Source organism: Saccostrea cucullata, unplaced genomic scaffold (assembly GCF_032062105.1).
Source record: "Saccostrea cucullata isolate Sc308-1 unplaced genomic scaffold, CSIRO_AGI_Scuc_v1 ctg7967, whole genome shotgun sequence".
Lineage (NCBI taxonomy): Eukaryota > Metazoa > Mollusca > Bivalvia > Ostreida > Ostreidae > Saccostrea > Saccostrea cuccullata.
In genome coordinates, this window is record NW_026927207.1 from 177 (window position 1) to 20149 (window position 19973).

The following is a 19973-nucleotide window of genomic DNA, read 5'->3' on the forward strand; positions in this document are numbered from 1 at the left end:
TTTTCCTACTTACGTTTTTCGATTTTCTTTATCATCGTTAACTTCCACTTTCTTTCATCCTTCCCCTGCTTTTATAGAAACCAGTGCAAATTTGGTAATTTTACCTTAAAAAAAGACAATGCACTCTACTGAACTGATACGTTAATGACCTTCATTGGTAAGACCGTGACAGGGGGTTGTTTTTAAATACCCATCAAAACAAGCCGTAAATACAAAAGTCCGTAAGGGTCACACGAGAAAAGTTCAAAATACGACACTCGGGAATCAATCTATTAGGAAGTTGATTCTAAATTCTCATGTTTACTTTTGCTGAGATTTTGACAATCTAGAAATCCGTTTTATATAATATTTAAGTGGTCATTTGACTTAATAATAAACGTTCATATTTGTTAACTTTAAAACTAATTTAGTCTAATAAATGATAATTTAGTTTAAGTAATGCTCTAGTAAAAAAAAAGAATTTGCTTTGCTTATTTAGCAGTATAATAGATACATATGGATGTCTGCCATTTTGAATCGCCAATTTGACCTCTTTAACGTCATTTTCATGAAGGCCAGCATATTTTTTCGGATTCAACATACTCAAAATAGGTTAAAAAACTATGCTGGACCAAATAATAATTATTTGCCGTTAGAAGTATTTTTTTTTCTTTAAATCGGACCAGACTAACATGAGAGCTATCAGTGAAGTTATTTTTTCGCATCTCAGTATCAATTAGTAACAGACATGAACGCATTCATGGACTGCCTTTTGTAATGTCATTACTTGTGTTGTATTGTATACTTGCATCATATGGTTAATATTCTGTAAATAATTCGGAAAAAAAGGCAGTTTGTGACTGTAAAATCATGAGGGGCATGTGGTGGTCGTGTTTTCAAGTTTTACATTCAAATTGTAAATTTTATTTCGAGGAATATTGTGCTTTAATATTGTGTGTGTAGTGTGCAGGATATGGCGAAAAATGCTAAATCTCAATCAACGTTCGTAGAAATGAACAGGAATAGAGTTGTTTAACTGTTTCAACAGCAAACTGTGTAATACTTGTACAGTACCCGCATCGTTACTCTTTACAAATATATCTTGTCTTATCGTGCGTGTATTCTATCGTATCGTGTGTGTATCCTATCGTATCGTGCGTGTATCCTATCGTATCCTATCGTATCGTGTTTTCCGTTTATCGTGTTTTCCTTTTTCTGTCGTGTTTTCCGTTTATCGTGTTTTGCATTTATCGTGTAGATCGTTTATCAGGTTCTATCGTGTATCGTGTTTTGCGTTTATCGTGTATATCCAGAATCCCTCGCTTTTTATCTTTACTACGGGAAGAAACTACCGAGGTATTCCGAGTTTCTTTTTCGTTTTGTTAACTAAAATTATATTATTATAACCAAGAACGAGAAAAGAAAGTTTTATTCCTTAGTTTTCCATCATTAAAAGAAATATTAAAGCGTGGAATGAAAATAACGAAAATATAAATAATTTAATTGATTAATTAAATAATTAATAATAAATTGAATTAAGAAAATAATCATATCATAGTCAAGCAGAGAATCAAAATTAATTTTTTGAAAATGAAACAATAGGTTCCCTGTTTTTTTTTTTTAATTCATCGAATTGTGGGATATTTTTTTTAGGTAAAAATTAAATATTAATAAGATTTTATTGAATTTGTCACAGTCACTAGAGGATGATTTTCGGTAGGTCACGGTGTATACGTACCCCCTCCCACCCCCTCCGAAAAATTCTAATAATAATTAGCAGGGGATTGGGATGTGTTTTTTTTATGGAATATTCATTTTCTCCCGAATATCGTCTTGTACTATCAGGAATGTGTTTTCGCCTCTGATCTGCATGTATGCACACTTATTTAAAATCTTAATTTAAAAAAAAATAACAACGAAGCATTTAAGACATTGATCCAGAGTTTTAAAAAGAATGTTTCCACTTAAGCATAGTGCCGTGGCCCCTTTTTCGGACCTCTCTAACTTTATCTTATTAACTCAAATGTTAATTATTTTACACCTAACTCATACTTTTATATCTTTGTGATATATTACTTGCAAAAATTCACACTGAAAACGGAGTCTTAGTTTCATAAATGGTAATTTAAAAAGCCATATGCTTCGTGTTAATTCCGGAATGTTGCGCTTGTCCGAGTTGGGTTTTAATTGTGTCACATTAATATTCAGAGTAGGCGGGGCATTTCATCGATCGATTGACAACATGTAATATTTAGCCAGTTATAATGGCTTTTGGAATTTAATACAAAGACAAACTGTATACAAAAAAATAAACACGAAGAATTTCTCAAGGATTACGCCATTTTTTTTTTTACGAGATTGTACTGGGGGGAGGATCTTTGAGATGAACGATCCCTATAAATCCAGATTCCCCATCTTGTGGTCGTTTCTCGGTGGAAATTTAACACTTTATCAATTAAACTGAGCGTACTTGTATATGAAAACGGGGAAAATCATATTTAAGAAAAAGTTCTATATTTTTTAGAAGAGCAGTGCCTATTGAAATTTTAAACATCTCTCTCTCTCTCTATTCGTACTTTTTAAATAACAGTAAATACCTCGCACTTCTTACAAATAATGGTGTACGAAATATTTTTTGTGATGCTGCATGTGGTAATATTTTATTTCCAAAACAATTTTATTAATTGTATGTGCGATTGTTTTTTTTTTTTTTTTGTTTTTTTTTTTGTTTAAATTGTTTGTTTGGGGAGGGGGGATACCAGTAATTTTAAGAATTCCATGCCAGTGTTAAACAATCTACATAATTATTCTACCCCGTGTCCTTATATTTTTGCAGTCACAAACACTTTGAGGAATGATGCTTCTTTGAAGATAGGAGCTAAATCTTTGAAACTCGTTGAGCCTCCAAACGTGCCCCGTAAATCCAAGGACTAAATATAAAATATCGTTACATTTTTTTCCAAATTAATATTCCATCACCTTAATAAAACACTTGACAAAAAAAGAAATAATTCTATGTTGATTGATTAAAAATGCACATATGTACATGTAATGGTCTAAGTTGGACGCCTTTCGACGGAATGTTTATCGGATCTACAACCACGTGGTTTATTGATTTTTTTTTTGTATTCACAAAGTTACCTGAGTCTACAAACCACGTGGAAAATTGGAATATTAAACAGGTCACAATGAGGTCAATGACATGTAAATACCCGTAAACAGTGAAGAAAACTGTCGGCGTTTCGTACCTTTTTTCAAAAAGTTTTCCCCGAGCGCAGGCTTGCCCAAAATTCTCCCTTAAATATGTTGAATTTCCGACAGTTCTACACCTTCTGTCCTTTTGAGAAATTTGGGCAAGCATGCGCTCACTATGTATTTCAGCTCTAAAAGTCGGAATAACTTTGAATAACAATGGAGATTAGTGATTTGCATTGACCCCTCTTACAAAACACAGTCTCGTTCTTTTATATTACTTACTTTTAATTTCTGTAATTTTGCAAAGTTGCGATCTAGACCTTGAAGAATTGTTTTATTAATTTCATTAGGATACTTTCTGTATCTTATTTTTGCGCGATTTACCGGGGGCCACGTTTTATACACTCAGTGCAATCATTCTTTAAAATAGAATCCATGAGAAACGGCACATAATTATGTATGGGATATTTGTGCAACAATTACATGTATGTTCAAACATCTATAATTAAGTGAGTCATGGTTCAGCCTAAAGATGAGAATTTCAACATTAACACAAGTAATCAACACCTTGAGTAGAAATAAAAAAAAAATACAGTCTGCATTTCATAATAATCCATTTACGGGTAATCATTGCCAAAAAATTTATATAAATACATGTAAAGAATTTTTGTAAAATTACCAGTGATCTCAATTGTTTTGTAATTAAAATTAAATGTACTTTATAATTTAGATTTGAAGCTTTGCAAGTATTAAAATTAAAATATTGCAATAAGTAAACAAAAAATCTTTTCGTGTTGTCAGAAAACGTTCCGTATTTTGAAACAATCCTATTAGGTTTTGTGTTTATCCCATCGTGAAGATCGTTTATCAGGTCTATCGTGTTTTGCGTTTATCGTGTTTTGCGTTTATCGTGTTTTGTGTTTATCCTATCGTGCGTGTATCCTGTCCTATCGTGCATGTATCCTATCGTGCGTGAATCCTATCGTATCGTGTATCTTGTCAAGAATAACGATGCGGGTGCTGTAGTGGGAAACTAAGAAGAAATAGTCTATGTAAAGATATGCTTTAGATGTATTGCCAATTGTTAATGAGGACTGAATAAAAAGAGAATAAAACAATGTTGTATACCTTCATAAAGATTTATTAATACTTGAGATTTAAACTATATTTTCTTTCTTGGACTCTTAAATAATTCATCATTGAACAGTTGAAAAAACGGGAAAGTTTTGAGCAACTATTTTTAGTATTCCTTTTCAACTTGCACACCAGTGATGTATATATATGATTTCCCTCTTAACATGATTTGCGTGGTAGTTAAGAGTATAGTTACATAATCAAGTAAAAAATGGTGTAAAGCATCAAGCGTCCGTAAAAAAATATTGAAGTGTTTTAAAATACTTCAAATAGTCCAAAAATACTTTTAGGGGTTTATTGACGTATTTTTAATCTAAAAGAGAAAAATGCATGTATATATAAATTTCTTATTGTAAACAAGTAAATTCATCCAACCTAAACCCCTTATAGATAAGTAAATACATAAAGCTCTTTTGTTAAGAACGAAAATATAGTCGATGAGCACTACCATAGTCTGTCCCACCAAGTTACTGTAAGCACTTTTTGCATATTATCTCAAAATATATAAATACCTTGGCTTTCAATCAAGTTCCAATCAATAGATCATTTATTTTCCCAACCTTCCTCCTTTTATCCGAACCCTCGAGGTCAACCAGTGTACACACACGGCGGCAAATTTAAAGTCTACGGAGATTTAACATGGTCAACTCGTCCATAAGCGTCTAGATTACGGGGCCAGAAACCATTTTTCGAAGGGAGTAGTCGTCCTTTGCAAAGTAAATTTTCAAGAAATCGTTAAAAATTCAAGAAATTAAATCGTTTTTATTGATATTATATAATATTTACTTTGAATTAAAATTAAAATTTATATTCATATGAAGCAGAATTTATGCAAAATCTTTTACGTGAAAAGAAGAAAACACTTGCTGTGGCCTTCAACTCGACATTTAGATATATCGACGACGTATTGTCTATTAATAATGATCATTTCCATTCCTACGTCGACACGATATATCCTGGTGAGCTTGAAATAAAAGATACCACAGAGTCCGACACTTCTGCTTCATACTTGGATATTTTACTTGAAAAAGAGACTAATGGTAATCTAACAACCAAGCTATATGATAAACGTGATGACTTTAACTTTTCTATCGTCAACTTCCCTTACTTATGCAGCAATATACCTTCATCACCTGCATACGGAGTATTTATATCTCAGTTGATTCGATATGCAAGAGCATGCTCTACGTATGAACAATTTCTTAAACGAGGTAAATTATTGACAATCAAATCAATGAAACAAGAATATCAGCGGTCTCGTTTGAAGTCATCATTTCGTAAATTCTATGGTCGATACAATGACCTTGTCAGCAAATACAATTTATCATTGAATGAAATGCTGACTGACGTTTTTCATACCAATTGTTAGTCCATTATTTATACACCGAATTGACCACGGATTTTTTCCGTTATATCCTGATTATGACAACGAGCACACGGCGGGTGTGACCGGTCAGCAGGGGATGCTCACTCCTCCATGGCACCTGATCCCACCTCTGATGTTTCAGGGGTCCGTGTTTGCTCTGCTCTTATTTTGTATTTTTGTTTAATGGACGTTGAGATTGAATACTGTTCGTTATTTCCATATCCTTCCTTTAACAGCATATAACAAATTTAATCATAAACTACGAGAAAATAGTCCGAATCTAACGAAGTACAACTTGTGGAGAATGGCTGTTGACATGATGAAACGTAAAACGTAAGTTGTTTATATATTCTATGGTATTTTTTGCAGTTGTTTTTGTTTTACTAGCTTATTTACACACAAGAAAGAAGTGTCTACAAATGCTACAAATATATGTATTTCAAAACGCGTGATATTGCTGACATTATAACAACAGCTCTCTGGTAAGTGCTCATGGTTAACTATTCGTGTTCAATAACGGTTTGTAGGTAAGCCCATGTGTGAAAAATGTAAAGGGGTGTTTCTATTATTATGAAAGAACATGAATATGGTTAAACAATTAGGTGAAATAATACCAAAAAGAAAATAACAGCTAGTTTACATAGTAACTAAAGTTAAAATATTTTATTCCTACTTTCATTTTCAATTTATATCATTTCATGTACATAATACATGAATTTGGCAATTAAATAACAAGCTAGAGATCTAAAGTGCATTTTTATTTTTTTCATTTATGTGTAGTATCAACTATCAACACCCTAGGGACATCAAAACAGTTTTCAATAGATGACATATTTTGAAATTATTTTTCAAATTTTTTTTATAATATTAAAATACGCATGTATTTTTTTTTCATCAAGTCTTTGTATTAAGTTCTATAATGGTCATTTATCGAAGAAAAGATAACAACACAAAATTATTTTATTATACTTTTATTACTTACAAAATTATGTTTTTATAGAATGAATAATTCACAACAGTCCAAAGTTTTGATGACTATGCAGAGTCGAGATATTCAAACAAAGACATGCCTGCACTGTTCATTCAAATTTTCAGAATAACGTATCAGATTGAAATCCATATTATGTTGGACTAAACAATCAGGACAGTTTTCTGGATCACAGGTAGTAAGTGTTTATATGAATGAGAAAGATTTTGCTCTTCCTATGTATACTTCAGATTGGAACCTGAAAATGAGAATTGACAAAGTATATGTATTTTGAATAAGTAAACAATTCATATTACGGTGAAAACTGTGTAATCCGACACCTGAATAATCTAACACACTGTGAATTCCGACGTTAAATTTCTTTCCCATTTTAGTATTTTCTTTGTTTTTGACACTGTGCAATCCGACACCCTGTCTATTCCGACACAAAATTTGTCTCCCAGTGCGTGTCGGATTAGACAGGTTTCACTGTATTAGGATGAGCACGATCTGAATTTTATTGTATCTTTATATTTCACTTTGCACAAATTTAAAAGTATCTTTCAGGCACTGAAATCTTTATGATGAATTAAAATGTTTTATCATTAATTTTTTTTCAGGCACAAAGTATTGATAAAACCAAAGATTACCTGGTAGTCTGCATTTGGAGTGATAATTGAATGAGCCAGACAACACCATTTTCCTCAGATATTGTAGAATAGACACAATCCCCGACTTCAGTCATAGATGACTGATGTCGACATTTTCTCACTTCTATTTTATGTCTTTTCTACAGCATGTACTCCAGCTTCAGTAACTTCACTTGACTTTTACACAAATATCCAATCAATTACTTTGGCTATGAATTTGGAATGGTCGATGCTAGGTCTTTCATACATATGACTGTATTCCTTGTGGCAAGATCTTTAATTGGATACCAACAAATTTGACCTTGCATATCGATTCAACTGATATATACTGTACGAGTATATTAATTCCGTAAGCAGTTGATTAAGAAAGTAAGGGAAATTGACGATAAATAGGTTAAAGTCATCAAGTTTATCATTGAGCTTGGTTGCAAGATTACATGAACAGTAATATCTTTTTCAAGTAAATTTTCCAATTTATTTGGGGAGGTAGTGTAGTTTTTGGAAGAGACAAGAAAGCAAAATTTTTGCCAAAAAATTCAAGGTTGATGAGAAGAAGGAACCAGAATCAGGAATCCACTACATTAAATTTCTTCATGACAGCGTCCAAATCCGCACGCCATAAAGAGTAAAGAAGTTTTTTGGATAAACGAAAACTGATTTTTTTTTCACACTAAAAATATTTGCCAGATCTTTCGCATTTTGACTTGTTTCATTTTCCAAATTTGCAAAAAAACCTTTCACAACAAGGAAACTATAGCCTAGGATATTATAAATTCTGCCATTTTCCGGCATACTAAGGGTCATACCCAAAAATGAGTCCAAAAGGCAATCAGAAGTTTGATAAGGAACAGTTGCCACCCATTTTAATGACTAGGTCAGTCGAAGCCGAGATACGAACTCACAACCTCCCGATCACGGAGCGAGCGCTCTACCGACTGAGCTACCGTAAACGGTCTATGACATTAGATACAAAATGGCTCATCATTCGTATAGTCAATCATTGAATTTGAAAAAAATGCATACAGATACAATGCATAACATACAAAAAATCCTAATCAGAGAAAAACTTTAAAAGCAATTCAAACTCCTATAAACGTCAAACCTGAATGCACACACACAATTAAAGCATTGATCAATATCTGCCAGTATAATCTGACTATATAGAACTGTAAAGTTCATCAAATAAAAATAGAAATTTTACGCACAACAAACTGTTCAAGTTTATTCTAAGCTAACAGTGAATATAAAATGCTTTGGTGAGAGTTGTGGCACACTGGTACAAACATTGTTCACCAGAATACATTCCTTTTACCAGAGATCTCTTTCACAGTTCTTACTGGAAAACCCCAGGAGCTATTATTGTTAACTGTAGGCTGAGCTTTAGCGCAACCCCCCCCCCCCTCAAACAAATAAACAAAAATACCTAAAAGGTCACAAAGCAGTCATATTATGATTACTACATGACCCTACAGACTAACAATGTTTATCATTGTACCTGCATGCTGAGCCACTAACTCACATGTAACCCTAATCTAAAGACGTATGCCACATGAATATTTACATTCCATAATAATATTACATTTATTTTTTTTATTGTTGAACCTTCACCGCTTTCTGTCAAATTAGAAATGCATGCATGCTCGCGATATATATTTAACGTCACTTCCATGAGATTGTAAATAAATTATTAAAGGAACAATATTATACTTGTACAGTTAAAACGGGGTTTCCTTTTTAGTTAATTTATATAAACACTTTACATTAAAATAAAGTTTATCTTTTAAAATGAACAGTTTTAAGCAACGTTGAATATATTTCATCTTTTTCTTTAAATGTAAGAAGAACATAACAAAGCAGCTAGAAAATCAAAGTAAGAGAAAATTCTGAATAAAAAAAAAAGATTGATTGATTGTATACTGTTTAACGTCTTTCTCCAGAATATTACACTGATATGGAGAAGTCACCATTGCCGGTGAAGGGCTGCAATTTTAGGGCCTATGTTCAGCACTAACGGCCTTTGAGCAGGGAGGGATCTTTATCGTTCCACACATGGTGTGAGACGGGGCCTCGGTTTATACGGTCTCATTCGAAGGACCACCCCCATTTAGTTGCCTTTTACGACAAACACGGAACAAGAATAAAAAGAAGCTAAAAACAGTCAATAAAAAAAATATGAATGTAAACCCAAATGTGAAGCTCACACATAGGAAGTCAATATTTACTCAATGTGGTGGATTGTGAAATGTGTTATTAATATGTGTAAAAAAAAATTACCTGTTTTTTATACCAAAAGGAAGTATGATTGTGTGTTAGTTAAACTTGGTAAAGGTTGCTGAGAAAGGTAAATTAAAAAAATATACAATATATTGTACAATATAAGGCTATTTTCGTTCTAAAATAATCAATTAAGAATAGAAATATAGCGATTTTTTTTTTTAGAAATTATTGTTCAAAATACCAGTTAAACATTAAGCCAATTATTTTAAATATGTATATACGAGGGGTGTTAGAAAAGTTCGCGGACAAGTTCTATTGTGAGCGCGCTATTTCCACGAAACCGGTCAAACTTTCCAGATATAATCTTGAGCTTTTTTCCAATAAATATACAAGAATTTGGTGCTCTCCGGTGATTATTGAAAAAATATACGGCATTTTAATTTTGATAAATCTTGCTTCACGGAGCATGCTACATTTTGGCACGTTTATATCACAAAGACTCTTTATTAAAATTAAAAATTGCAAAATTGTGGTGCCAAGAGATTTATGATACTTTACCTGTCGCTAAAGTATGCAGGAAACGTCACTGGGAGAAATTTTGAACTAAATTGGAGGGTATATGACTGTTTTATAGCCGTTTATAAATGATTAACGCGTAAAAACATAGCCAAAAATCGGAACGTCATTGAGCGTCATGGAGCACTGAACTACTTAAAAATTATGTATGCAGACAGGAAAATGTCTAAAATTAGATTAAAATGTTCAAGATGCTGCCGGAAATATCCTACACATACAAATAACAAGTTTTCAAATGGTTGTAGCTTCATAAGAATGGAAGGAGTAACATTTTAAATGATTAACTCCATCGATACTTCAATACCCCCTATAGCATGGACGTTGCGTTGCCCCTATATGGTTTTGCATAGTTTCCATACCTGATCGATTGACTGCATAGACTTTTTTTTATCTTTTAAGATCTCAATACTATCCGAAACAGTACAAAAGACATTATAGTAGAAAAGTAATATGTCTTGATATAGATTTTCAATTTTAAAGTAGAAAAAAGATAAGAAAAATCTGAAGAAATGAAAGACTTATAGAACTGCGACAAAGCTTAAAGAGTTGAAATCTGGCTGTCACGTCGCTTACGTCAAGTGATTGCTCCGTGAATCCCATAACCCCATAATAAAAATAGTTGTAAAATTTTAAGATTTTATTATATGGACCTGATTTTTTACATACCAATAAACAAAATGTAGGAATTCATTCAGACATAGGTCATACTTCACAGTACACAATAGATTTTCTATATCTCAATGTGTTCGCGAACTTTTCTAACAACCCTCGTATGTCTGATATGTAAATTGAACATGTGGAATCCCATTGTACCAATACTATGTTGTTATCTGCAAGTATATAACTTATTACCAATAAGCATTTTACAGGTTATATAATTGAACATTTAATTAAACTCTACGAGGGACGTTCAATAAATAATGTCATTAGCTCGATGACATACAACATAGTAGTCATATGAAATAAAACTTGACTTTCTCTCATTAAAGAATCTTTACTGAATTGATTAAAGTTTGTGTGACCACTTTTCATTGCATTATTTCATCGTGCGAAGCTGGAAAACAAAGGCTATTCGAGACACAGTATTGAAAATGAATGGTCAAGAATCAGTAAATTAGAGTGAAATTAGATGCTTCATTAGCACAGCTGTAAAACTTGTTAATATCCCAAAAATATATAAACTGAAATATGTGCAATTTACAGCAAACAATGCCTGTTTTATAGACAGAGGGAAAATTAGATTTCAATAAACAAAAATTATATAATGGACATCAAAAATGGGTACCGTCCTTGGCAGCAATGACTTACAAAAACCGATGTTAATTTGCGAAATTTCAACAAATTATCACTGATTATGTTTTATTGACTTTAAGACACATAGCAAAATTTATGAAAATCATTTTGTGGATAGTTCATACTATTTTAAAGAAACATTTTATAGTAAAAAAGTTTAATACTCAAAAGTCACCCTATATTTCCATAAATGAGTGAAAACGACATCATGCAGAATATCAAAATAATTATTTTTAAAAATTAAAAATAGTACTTATCCACGTTTGTATGAAATTCTAACAGATAATGAAACTTGAATCCATTTTGTTTTAAGCCCTTGAATCAAATTTACAATAAGATGCACTTGAAAAAACTGCAAAGGCCAAAAAAGAGCAAAGAATTGCAAGAGCATAAAAACAGTTTTATATTCTATTTTCTTAAATATTAGTGGTCTTGTTGTTCAAATTCATATTCGGGAAGGAAGTTCAATTTCTGGAGGAGTCTAGAAAAACAATTTTTTTGGCAAAAAATGAAAGGCTTATGAGAGGAAGGAAACAGAATGAATGAGGAATTCACTACATAAAATGTCTTCATTACGGCATCCAAACCCACGAGCCATGAAAAGTAAAGGCATTTTGGGGATAAACAAAAAGTTAATGTATTGTCACGGCAACAAAATATGCAAGATCTTTCAACCTTTGACTGGTTTCATTTCCTAAATTTTAAAAAACTTCTATCAGAAAGAACAATTCAGGTACAACAAATCATAAGATCTGCCATATTCCAGTATACCAATGGTCATACTCAAAATGTGTTCGAAAAACAATTAGAAATTGAATGAAAATGTTACGGATATGCATTTTAATTGAAAGAGAATATTTTAGTTAAATCATTAAGACTAGGTCATAGAAAAGCGTTTTTGTTTCTTTCCGAGCCCAAATGACATTATTTATTAAACGCCCCATGAAGTCTGCTTCATGACTATTGGGCGATATTTTAATGATATTAGGTTATCACAAAATTTGAATATTCATAGTTGATAAACACTTCATTGAAAGTCATTTTTGTTTATAACCATTTTATAAACTATGGTATAAAAGTAAGTGAGGACAATTTTAAATCGAAAGATAAATATGCATGAGCATTATTAAAAATGTTATACGCAAGCTGAAGTATTGTGTATATTTATAACTACTTCGGGCGAATACATCTTGTATTTACGTACATATTTGGGTGATCATATGTTAATTTTTTTTTTCAATATCATTAGAATTATTTTTTTCAATTAAAAAAGAAACAGATACAGATAAAAGTAAAGAATTCACACGTATCTTGATAAAAATGTTATCTACATCATGGCAAATATCTGTTTCATAACAATTTAGTAAGTTAGAATTGATCAGGACATATACTGTTACATGCAAGTGGTCTACGCTCTAAATTTAATTACCTTTTGCTTTTAACTCCTGTGAGTAACTTCCATTACATTTTAAAACACGATACGGTTCCAATAAATATTAAAATGCTTTTGTTTATTAGTTTATATTGGAATTAATATTGCAGTCTAAGGCGAAGATAACGAACAGTGATTGATCTTAAATTAATCTAATTACAATACAATGTTGTCAAAAGGGCAGGAAAACATGGATTAAGCATCTATTTCGACCGGTGAAATCCACCATTAGCTCATGTACAATCTTTGCAACATCGTCCTATCCGGAAACAGTTTCACCACTCAAACAATCCGATTCCACAGGAGGCATGTCAACGTTATTGACTTTTTTTGCAAAAGATGCAAAGACATTTCTCATATGAAGAAACAAAGAATGCATGATATTGTTTATATCTATGTATATCCAACGAAATTATTATCTAATGTAGGATGATGGATTCAGCAGGTAAAGTAAATTGTGCTGGTACATGTACAACATGATAAAAGTAAATAATATAAAGTTGTTTTAGATTAGACTGTACATATATCATGTAAAAACAAAAAAGGAAGTTGCAATTATACTGTAGGCTGTTCTCAGAGCACATCTTTAAATGAGTATAATTTAAGTCCAAAATTTTTCAAGGATGATAACCATTTACGTACATTGTCCTTATCTGACTAAACTGAAATTATTTGTGAAAGGGGGGGGGGGTAGGGGGCAAACAGACTTTTAATGATCATTTTCGTAAGTAAATAATTACCTGTATGTCTCGAAAAAATGGGGTAAGACCCACTTCCTCCTTCACCGTTGCTATGTGCCTGTAAACACCAAGCTTTGTGGGGGAAACCCCTGCTTTTAATCACAGGTACACACTTCTTTGCTCTCTCTCTGTAAAGGGTTTTGTTTATTTAAAGTTTCATTCAAACGTTGTGCAAAAAAGCAAATATATTCCGTCAAAATTTTTTAAATATCCTATTTGATAGTAATCAGGAGACTTAAAAGGTAGACATTCGAAGTGACAAAATCTAGCTTTCAATACATGTAGGATAATAAAGACATAAAATTTCATTTTGGATATTTAAATGGAAATGCAATGTGAAGGCTATATAAGGAAAGCCATTTTCGAAAACCACATTTGATGAAATATTCTAATCATGCTCCAGAATATGAAATGATTTATACGTATGTATTTTAAAACAACTGTAAGAAGGGTCAAAACCTGTTTACAAACATACTAAGAGACAAATGTGAGTATAGTAAAATTCTATTTTATTACAAATGTAACATGTTAACAAAAATTTCTAAATACGGATATTTTCATAAAAATGTGCACGTAAACTGGTAACTTTTGTTTCTACTTGACAACTTGCTTATGAAATTTAATAACGGTGTTATTTTTTTATATAATTGAGACACGAATTACCGTTGTTACATGCCATTAAAAGTTCTGTCCGTAATAAACTTGAAAGTTGATACTTTAAAATGCTATTTTTCATCTAAAATGATTCAACATAAAGTCTTTTGTACCTTTTCAAATTGAGGTAACCTGACTATATCTGCCATTGGCCTACTCTAAATACATTGTTTTTGATTTGGGAGAATTGTGTGGTTTTTTGTTTAGTTAATTTCATTTTTATTTTCAAAATTTACAGTTGTCGACGTAGTCAAAAAGAGAAACAATATGATGCAATAACTAAATTTATAATGATCTTAAATATTTGAGATCAAGGTTAGTGGGCATATGTTGATTTTTGACGTAATAGTTTCCCCATGCATAACATCAGATCTAGACGTCCTGCAATACGCCTAATACTGCTTCAGTGACATCGAACTGTACGATTAGCAAGGTGTTGAAATCATCTAAAGTACCAATTTCAATACTGAAGATTTCTTGGGAATGCGGTCGCCGAGGTAATTATTGTCCTGATGAGGAGCATCACTTCATACAGGATATTGTAAACACAGCAATGACAATTTTGAGGCGGTAGTGTAAATCGGCCTGGTTTCGGTATTAGGTTTTTGCTACAATGTAATTAGGCATTAGGTATTTAGCAATAGGATCCCTTTAATGTTAAACAGTTGGAAACCTGAATAATGCAACATTCGCGACACGGAAGAAATATTCATTAGACAAGCATTTTTAGATTCAATATCATTAATTAGACGACGGTACAGTACAGGCCACGAGTTTTCCACAAAAAACACGGGGCCCCGTGGACCGCAAGTCCACGCTTTAGCGTTGACCTCGAATCTTGTCGGCGTCTTTGAAGTCAGCGTGTCTGTGCACCGTGTGACACGGTGTGTCACAGTTCGTTCTGATGATAAATATTTTAAACATTCTCATTGCCCTTATTAATAAAATTAAATCAACTTTCTTTCGAAATATTTGTTGTACTTTTTCCATAAATTAATACATGTATTGGTAATTTATCGCATACAGATAATTAAACTAATAAGATGCCTGAAAACTTAATAACAAAGTACGCGTGTCCAGCAAAAAAATATACAATCACGTTTCAAGTTAAATCCTAATTATATTAGTCATAAAAAGTTCAATAGACTATTATTATATTACACTAAGAGGAAACACACTTTCATAAATGAATTACTAGTACTTAATTGTCTCTACTTTCGATTTTGATTTTAACTGTGTTCAATTAAATAGTTGATACAAGATCGTTTTTCCCTTCGTATTACATATCAGATGCGTGATTATACTAAGTGAATTAATTATTTTGTAAGAATTTAAATGTGCATGTACTGTGTCTAGATTATTTTTTTTGAAAGACGTATCAGACTAGCACATTAATTCTGCTCTTTGATACCTATACCGATACTCGGCGAATCATTGGACAGGTTCAGATGAGGATTATTGCAGTTAGACTAACACTAAAAATCTGTAATTATGTAAAATATGGAGATAAATATTGAATTCGGTAAACTCAAAAATCTACTTAACAGGCAGAGATGATAATCTGAATCATTTCATTAATTAAAATAGTGATAAACTTTATTAGTAAACATGCTGAATACAAAAATCACAGCCGAATTTTTGGCAAATGAAATGTGCTAACTTCAGTACGAATATTACTTCATTCTGAAATATATCGTGTGAAAAGGAGAAAAAACGGTTTGAGAAAACATAGATATTTAGCGATTTTTTTAAAAATGCCCCCCCCCCTCTAGAAAGCGATACGAATCAGCTGGTTAAAACTTTATCAGAAGTCTGCAAATTTATGTTATGTTTTTTTAAATCTTAATCTACGGGATACATTCTTATTTGTGTCTGAAAAAGGATACTTAAGTAAACAAATAATTGTAAGTTAATAATTGTTGTTGTAGTGAAACCTGGAAGGTGAATTTCGCATGATATCAGTTGAGTGTGTTACATGTTATACACTTGCTGTGGTCAGAGCTAAAGAATTTGAAAGGTGTGATAAACATACGGCGCCCCTGGCCCACCGACAGAGACCCAATATATTTTTTGAACAGGTGTGAACTCGGAACTGACCATAAGATTGTTTCAAATCACAAGAGAAATTCTTTCCGCGTAAACAGACTTTCAAGGTCACCTAGCGTCATGGTATTTTGATTGGCAGGTGATGTACGAGAATTTTGTGCGTACAGCATATACAAAGAACGAATTAATTGCATTAAATGGGTTGAATATGAACAAAAGTTGTGGCAATTAAATAGAATTATAGAATGATTAATTGTGACCTCCTTTACTTAAATAAAAATAAGAATTAAAAAAAAATACAGACTATAGGTTAAAAGGGGGTTGTATGAGTCTCTCTATCTCTCTCTCTGGTGTTGCTCTTTATACACTTTACAACAAAAGAAAAACTTATTGAAAATAACTACTTACACTGAAAGGATTTTAAAAACACAACGTAGTGAATACTACTCTATGAAAAAAGTGTTTGCTGTTACTAGAAATACTCTTTCAAATTATTGCTTTAATTTCGTGTTTCTGCTAACGATTTTCGCATCCACATTCAGAATAATTCAAGATGAACAAAATAAATGTATTTAAATTAGGAATATACATAATAATGCTTGGATCGTACACTAGTGCTGTACATGTTAAAACCATGAACATAGATACAGCTCTGATTTAATTTTATACTGTACTATACAGTGTATGTGACACGAATGCAGCTCGACGCTATTTCGTCTTCCTTTGTTACATGAACACATGAGATTAAATTATTCATTTAAAACAAAATTCATAATTTTGATTTAATTTGATTTAATTTGTAACGTGGATGAATAATTTTACTAACATAAATTTCTAGACACACAGTTAATTCAAATGAAAATCATTCAATTTTTTTTTTACCGATATCTAATCTCAATATCATGCGTGCCATTCGAAGTCCAATATCTGGTAGAATAAAAACGATTATTTTATATACATATTCGTAAACCAAAGTTGTCATCAAAATTTATTTTTAAATTTTTATGAAAAACAAACGATTTTGTCTGTAATACTATTTACACGGTGCAGCTTGGAGGGGAATTTACTGGACACGGTGCGACACGGAGGACACTAGCTGAGATTTTTCTAGACAAGGTGCGGCACGGTGTGCCTACCTGTATATTTCAAATCCACACACAACGTGCTACACCGTGTACACGGTGTAGCACAGAGCGTTTCACACGGTGTTTTTTCCACCGAGCGTTGCGGAAAACTCGTGGCCTGTACTGTATGTAACATCCTTGAACGCCAATGGTGACCATACGAGGCGTTAAACACTTAAAATCGCCTTCCACGTGTAATTGTCTATTGAACGTAATACACGTCCTACAGATGACTTTTTTTTTTATACCTACACACAAATAAAATTTCTAATATTTATAATTGTAAAAATGCATTTATGAATCATGCTATTGAATTTTTTTTAATTGATAATTTATTTTTTTTTTTACTTTATGAAATGCAGTTTCTCTTTTTCAACTGGTATATAAGCCTTATTCATATACAGTACGCATTTGGAAGCAGCAGATTTGTGTTTTTTTCTTTATTTGCTTTAGGCTAGCTTTTCATTTACAGACTACCATATCTATTTAAATTTCAATACGCGTTCAAGAGGTTAAGTCTAGCAAATGTCTGACATCTCAATACAAGACACAAGTAAGAAATAAACATAAAAAATTATTCAGAAACAAGAAAATTGCTTGGTACACAAACACATTCGTATCAAAGTTTGTTTAATTTTCTTTTTGAAAAATACATGCAAAAATATTTATGTTATCCAGTGTAATTTAACTAATTTACAAGTTCACTGAAGCTAGTTTTTGCACACACCTATAACCTTATGTAGACCATATCACATCCATATTAAAGTAACACCAACTCAAAGTTTGATGGATGAATTTGTCATTAATATACATGTATAAATGACGAAAGATAATAACAAAATACATCAGATAAAGAGGAGATCACTCTTGAAAAAAATGTGTAAATTTGTACAAAACATTAATTGATCTCCCCAGTGTAAAATATTACATCAAGAAAATTAAAATAAACAATCCAGAATGTAAAAAATAACAATAAGCAAAAAAGGTGGGAAACAAAAACTGCCAAAGTACAAGCAAGTAATATTTGTACACACTGTTTTTTTATGTGTTACTTGTTTTTCGGGAGTTTGGGTGATTGCTATTAAAACAAAGACGTTGTAAACAAACAAAAACACAAAAAAAAATAAATAACATGATATGACTGATGGATAAAAAATAATTTATTTTGATTAGCAGGATAAAGCCCCAGTCCCTTTCTTTATACAATGTAGTTTTCATGTTATTAGAATAAAATGAATCACGAATTGGTGTAGCTGTTAACATACCAGTACATGTATCAGTGGGTCAATGGAGATGCTACATTGTATATTGTTTTTTATGAATGACTCTCCAGGAATCGGCGATAATACCCTGAAATATTAAAAGAATTAATGGAAAATAATGTAACGTACCATACTTATTGTATTAATTTAATAGATTTGCAATATTGTCGTATTTGCAGATACATGACAAAGATGGATTTCTCCGACTTTGGTTACATTGTGAGCTCCTGTCCCCTTAACAAGACAGAGTACACAACCTCCGCTACCAGACTGGGGTGTGGTGTGGACGAGAATGGGCGGAGTCAGTACGTCTGTGTTCCTAATAACGAGAGGTCAAGTCTGGTGGAATTCTGTTATCAGTCAACAGTTGGCTTTTATGAAAAAGGTATCTATCTTTCATATAATGATTTTCATAACTCTGCTTAACATTTATTCAAATGTTTATTTTGTCTGCATAGGAAATTGTATAGAGGTCCATGAAAGCGGGAATTTGGATCAAACTAGCAGTATGAATTTTACGTATGGATGTCCTTCACAGCACTTCTTTCTCTCCGACATCTATAAATGTAAGTGTTTTTTCTTAAAGGAACATAATGACTATAAAGGAAAGGAGAATGTGCACCTGCAAAGCCTTATGTGGCAAAAGTTTTGTTTTGAACATATTTTATTGACAATATGTCAAAGGGATCGGACACAAGTTCTAACAACTTAGGTAGTCCTCTCCCAAAAAGTAAAAAACAATATTATCAGTTACATGAAATTTCCAAAAATATGTTTCATTATTTTACATTTTTCGAATAATGATTTCAATCACAAATATTTTGATCAATTGATTTTGTTTTAAGAAATCATTTAGTAAAAAATTTTCACATCCGTTAATATTATGCTCATATGTGATAAACATTTTAATACATTTTTGTACGGAAACCCAATTGTACAAACCAAAAATAAATAAAGATACAAAAAGCGAAATTATTAAATAAAGAAAAACAAAATTATTTCAAAAAAAGTAAAACGAAAGTATTAAATTAAAAACTGAAACTCAAATACGGAATTTATAGATGTGCATGGTAAGGGCCTGAACCCATAAATTATTAGCGCCAGTGTCTGATACACCTGATTTTGTTTCAACAAAAACAAGTGAAACGTTTGCCTTTACACTCATGTATTCTCATATCGAAAAAATAACAATTACAATACATGAATAGGGGAGATTTTACGTTTGGTTATCTAAAAGTAAATATGATTAGATCAGATCTTTGTTTTTATCTTTCATTAACTTAATTAAATTTAAATTTGACCAGTCTTATAATTTGGACTTGCAGCAATTCGATGACA

The 19973-nt window shown here is 31.8% G+C and overlaps 1 protein-coding gene across 1 annotated transcript; it reads left to right on the top strand.

The window, feature by feature from the left end:
• Positions 1–18820: 18820 nt before the first annotated feature.
• Positions 18821–19201, top strand: LOC134273715 (uncharacterized; the record flags this gene model as incomplete). Its single annotated transcript, XM_062755918.1, has 2 exons — positions 18821–19020; positions 19094–19201. Coding segments are annotated over exons 1-2 (301 nt in total), but the record flags the coding sequence as incomplete, so codon positions are not given.
• Between the last annotated feature and the right edge of the window lie 772 nt (positions 19202–19973).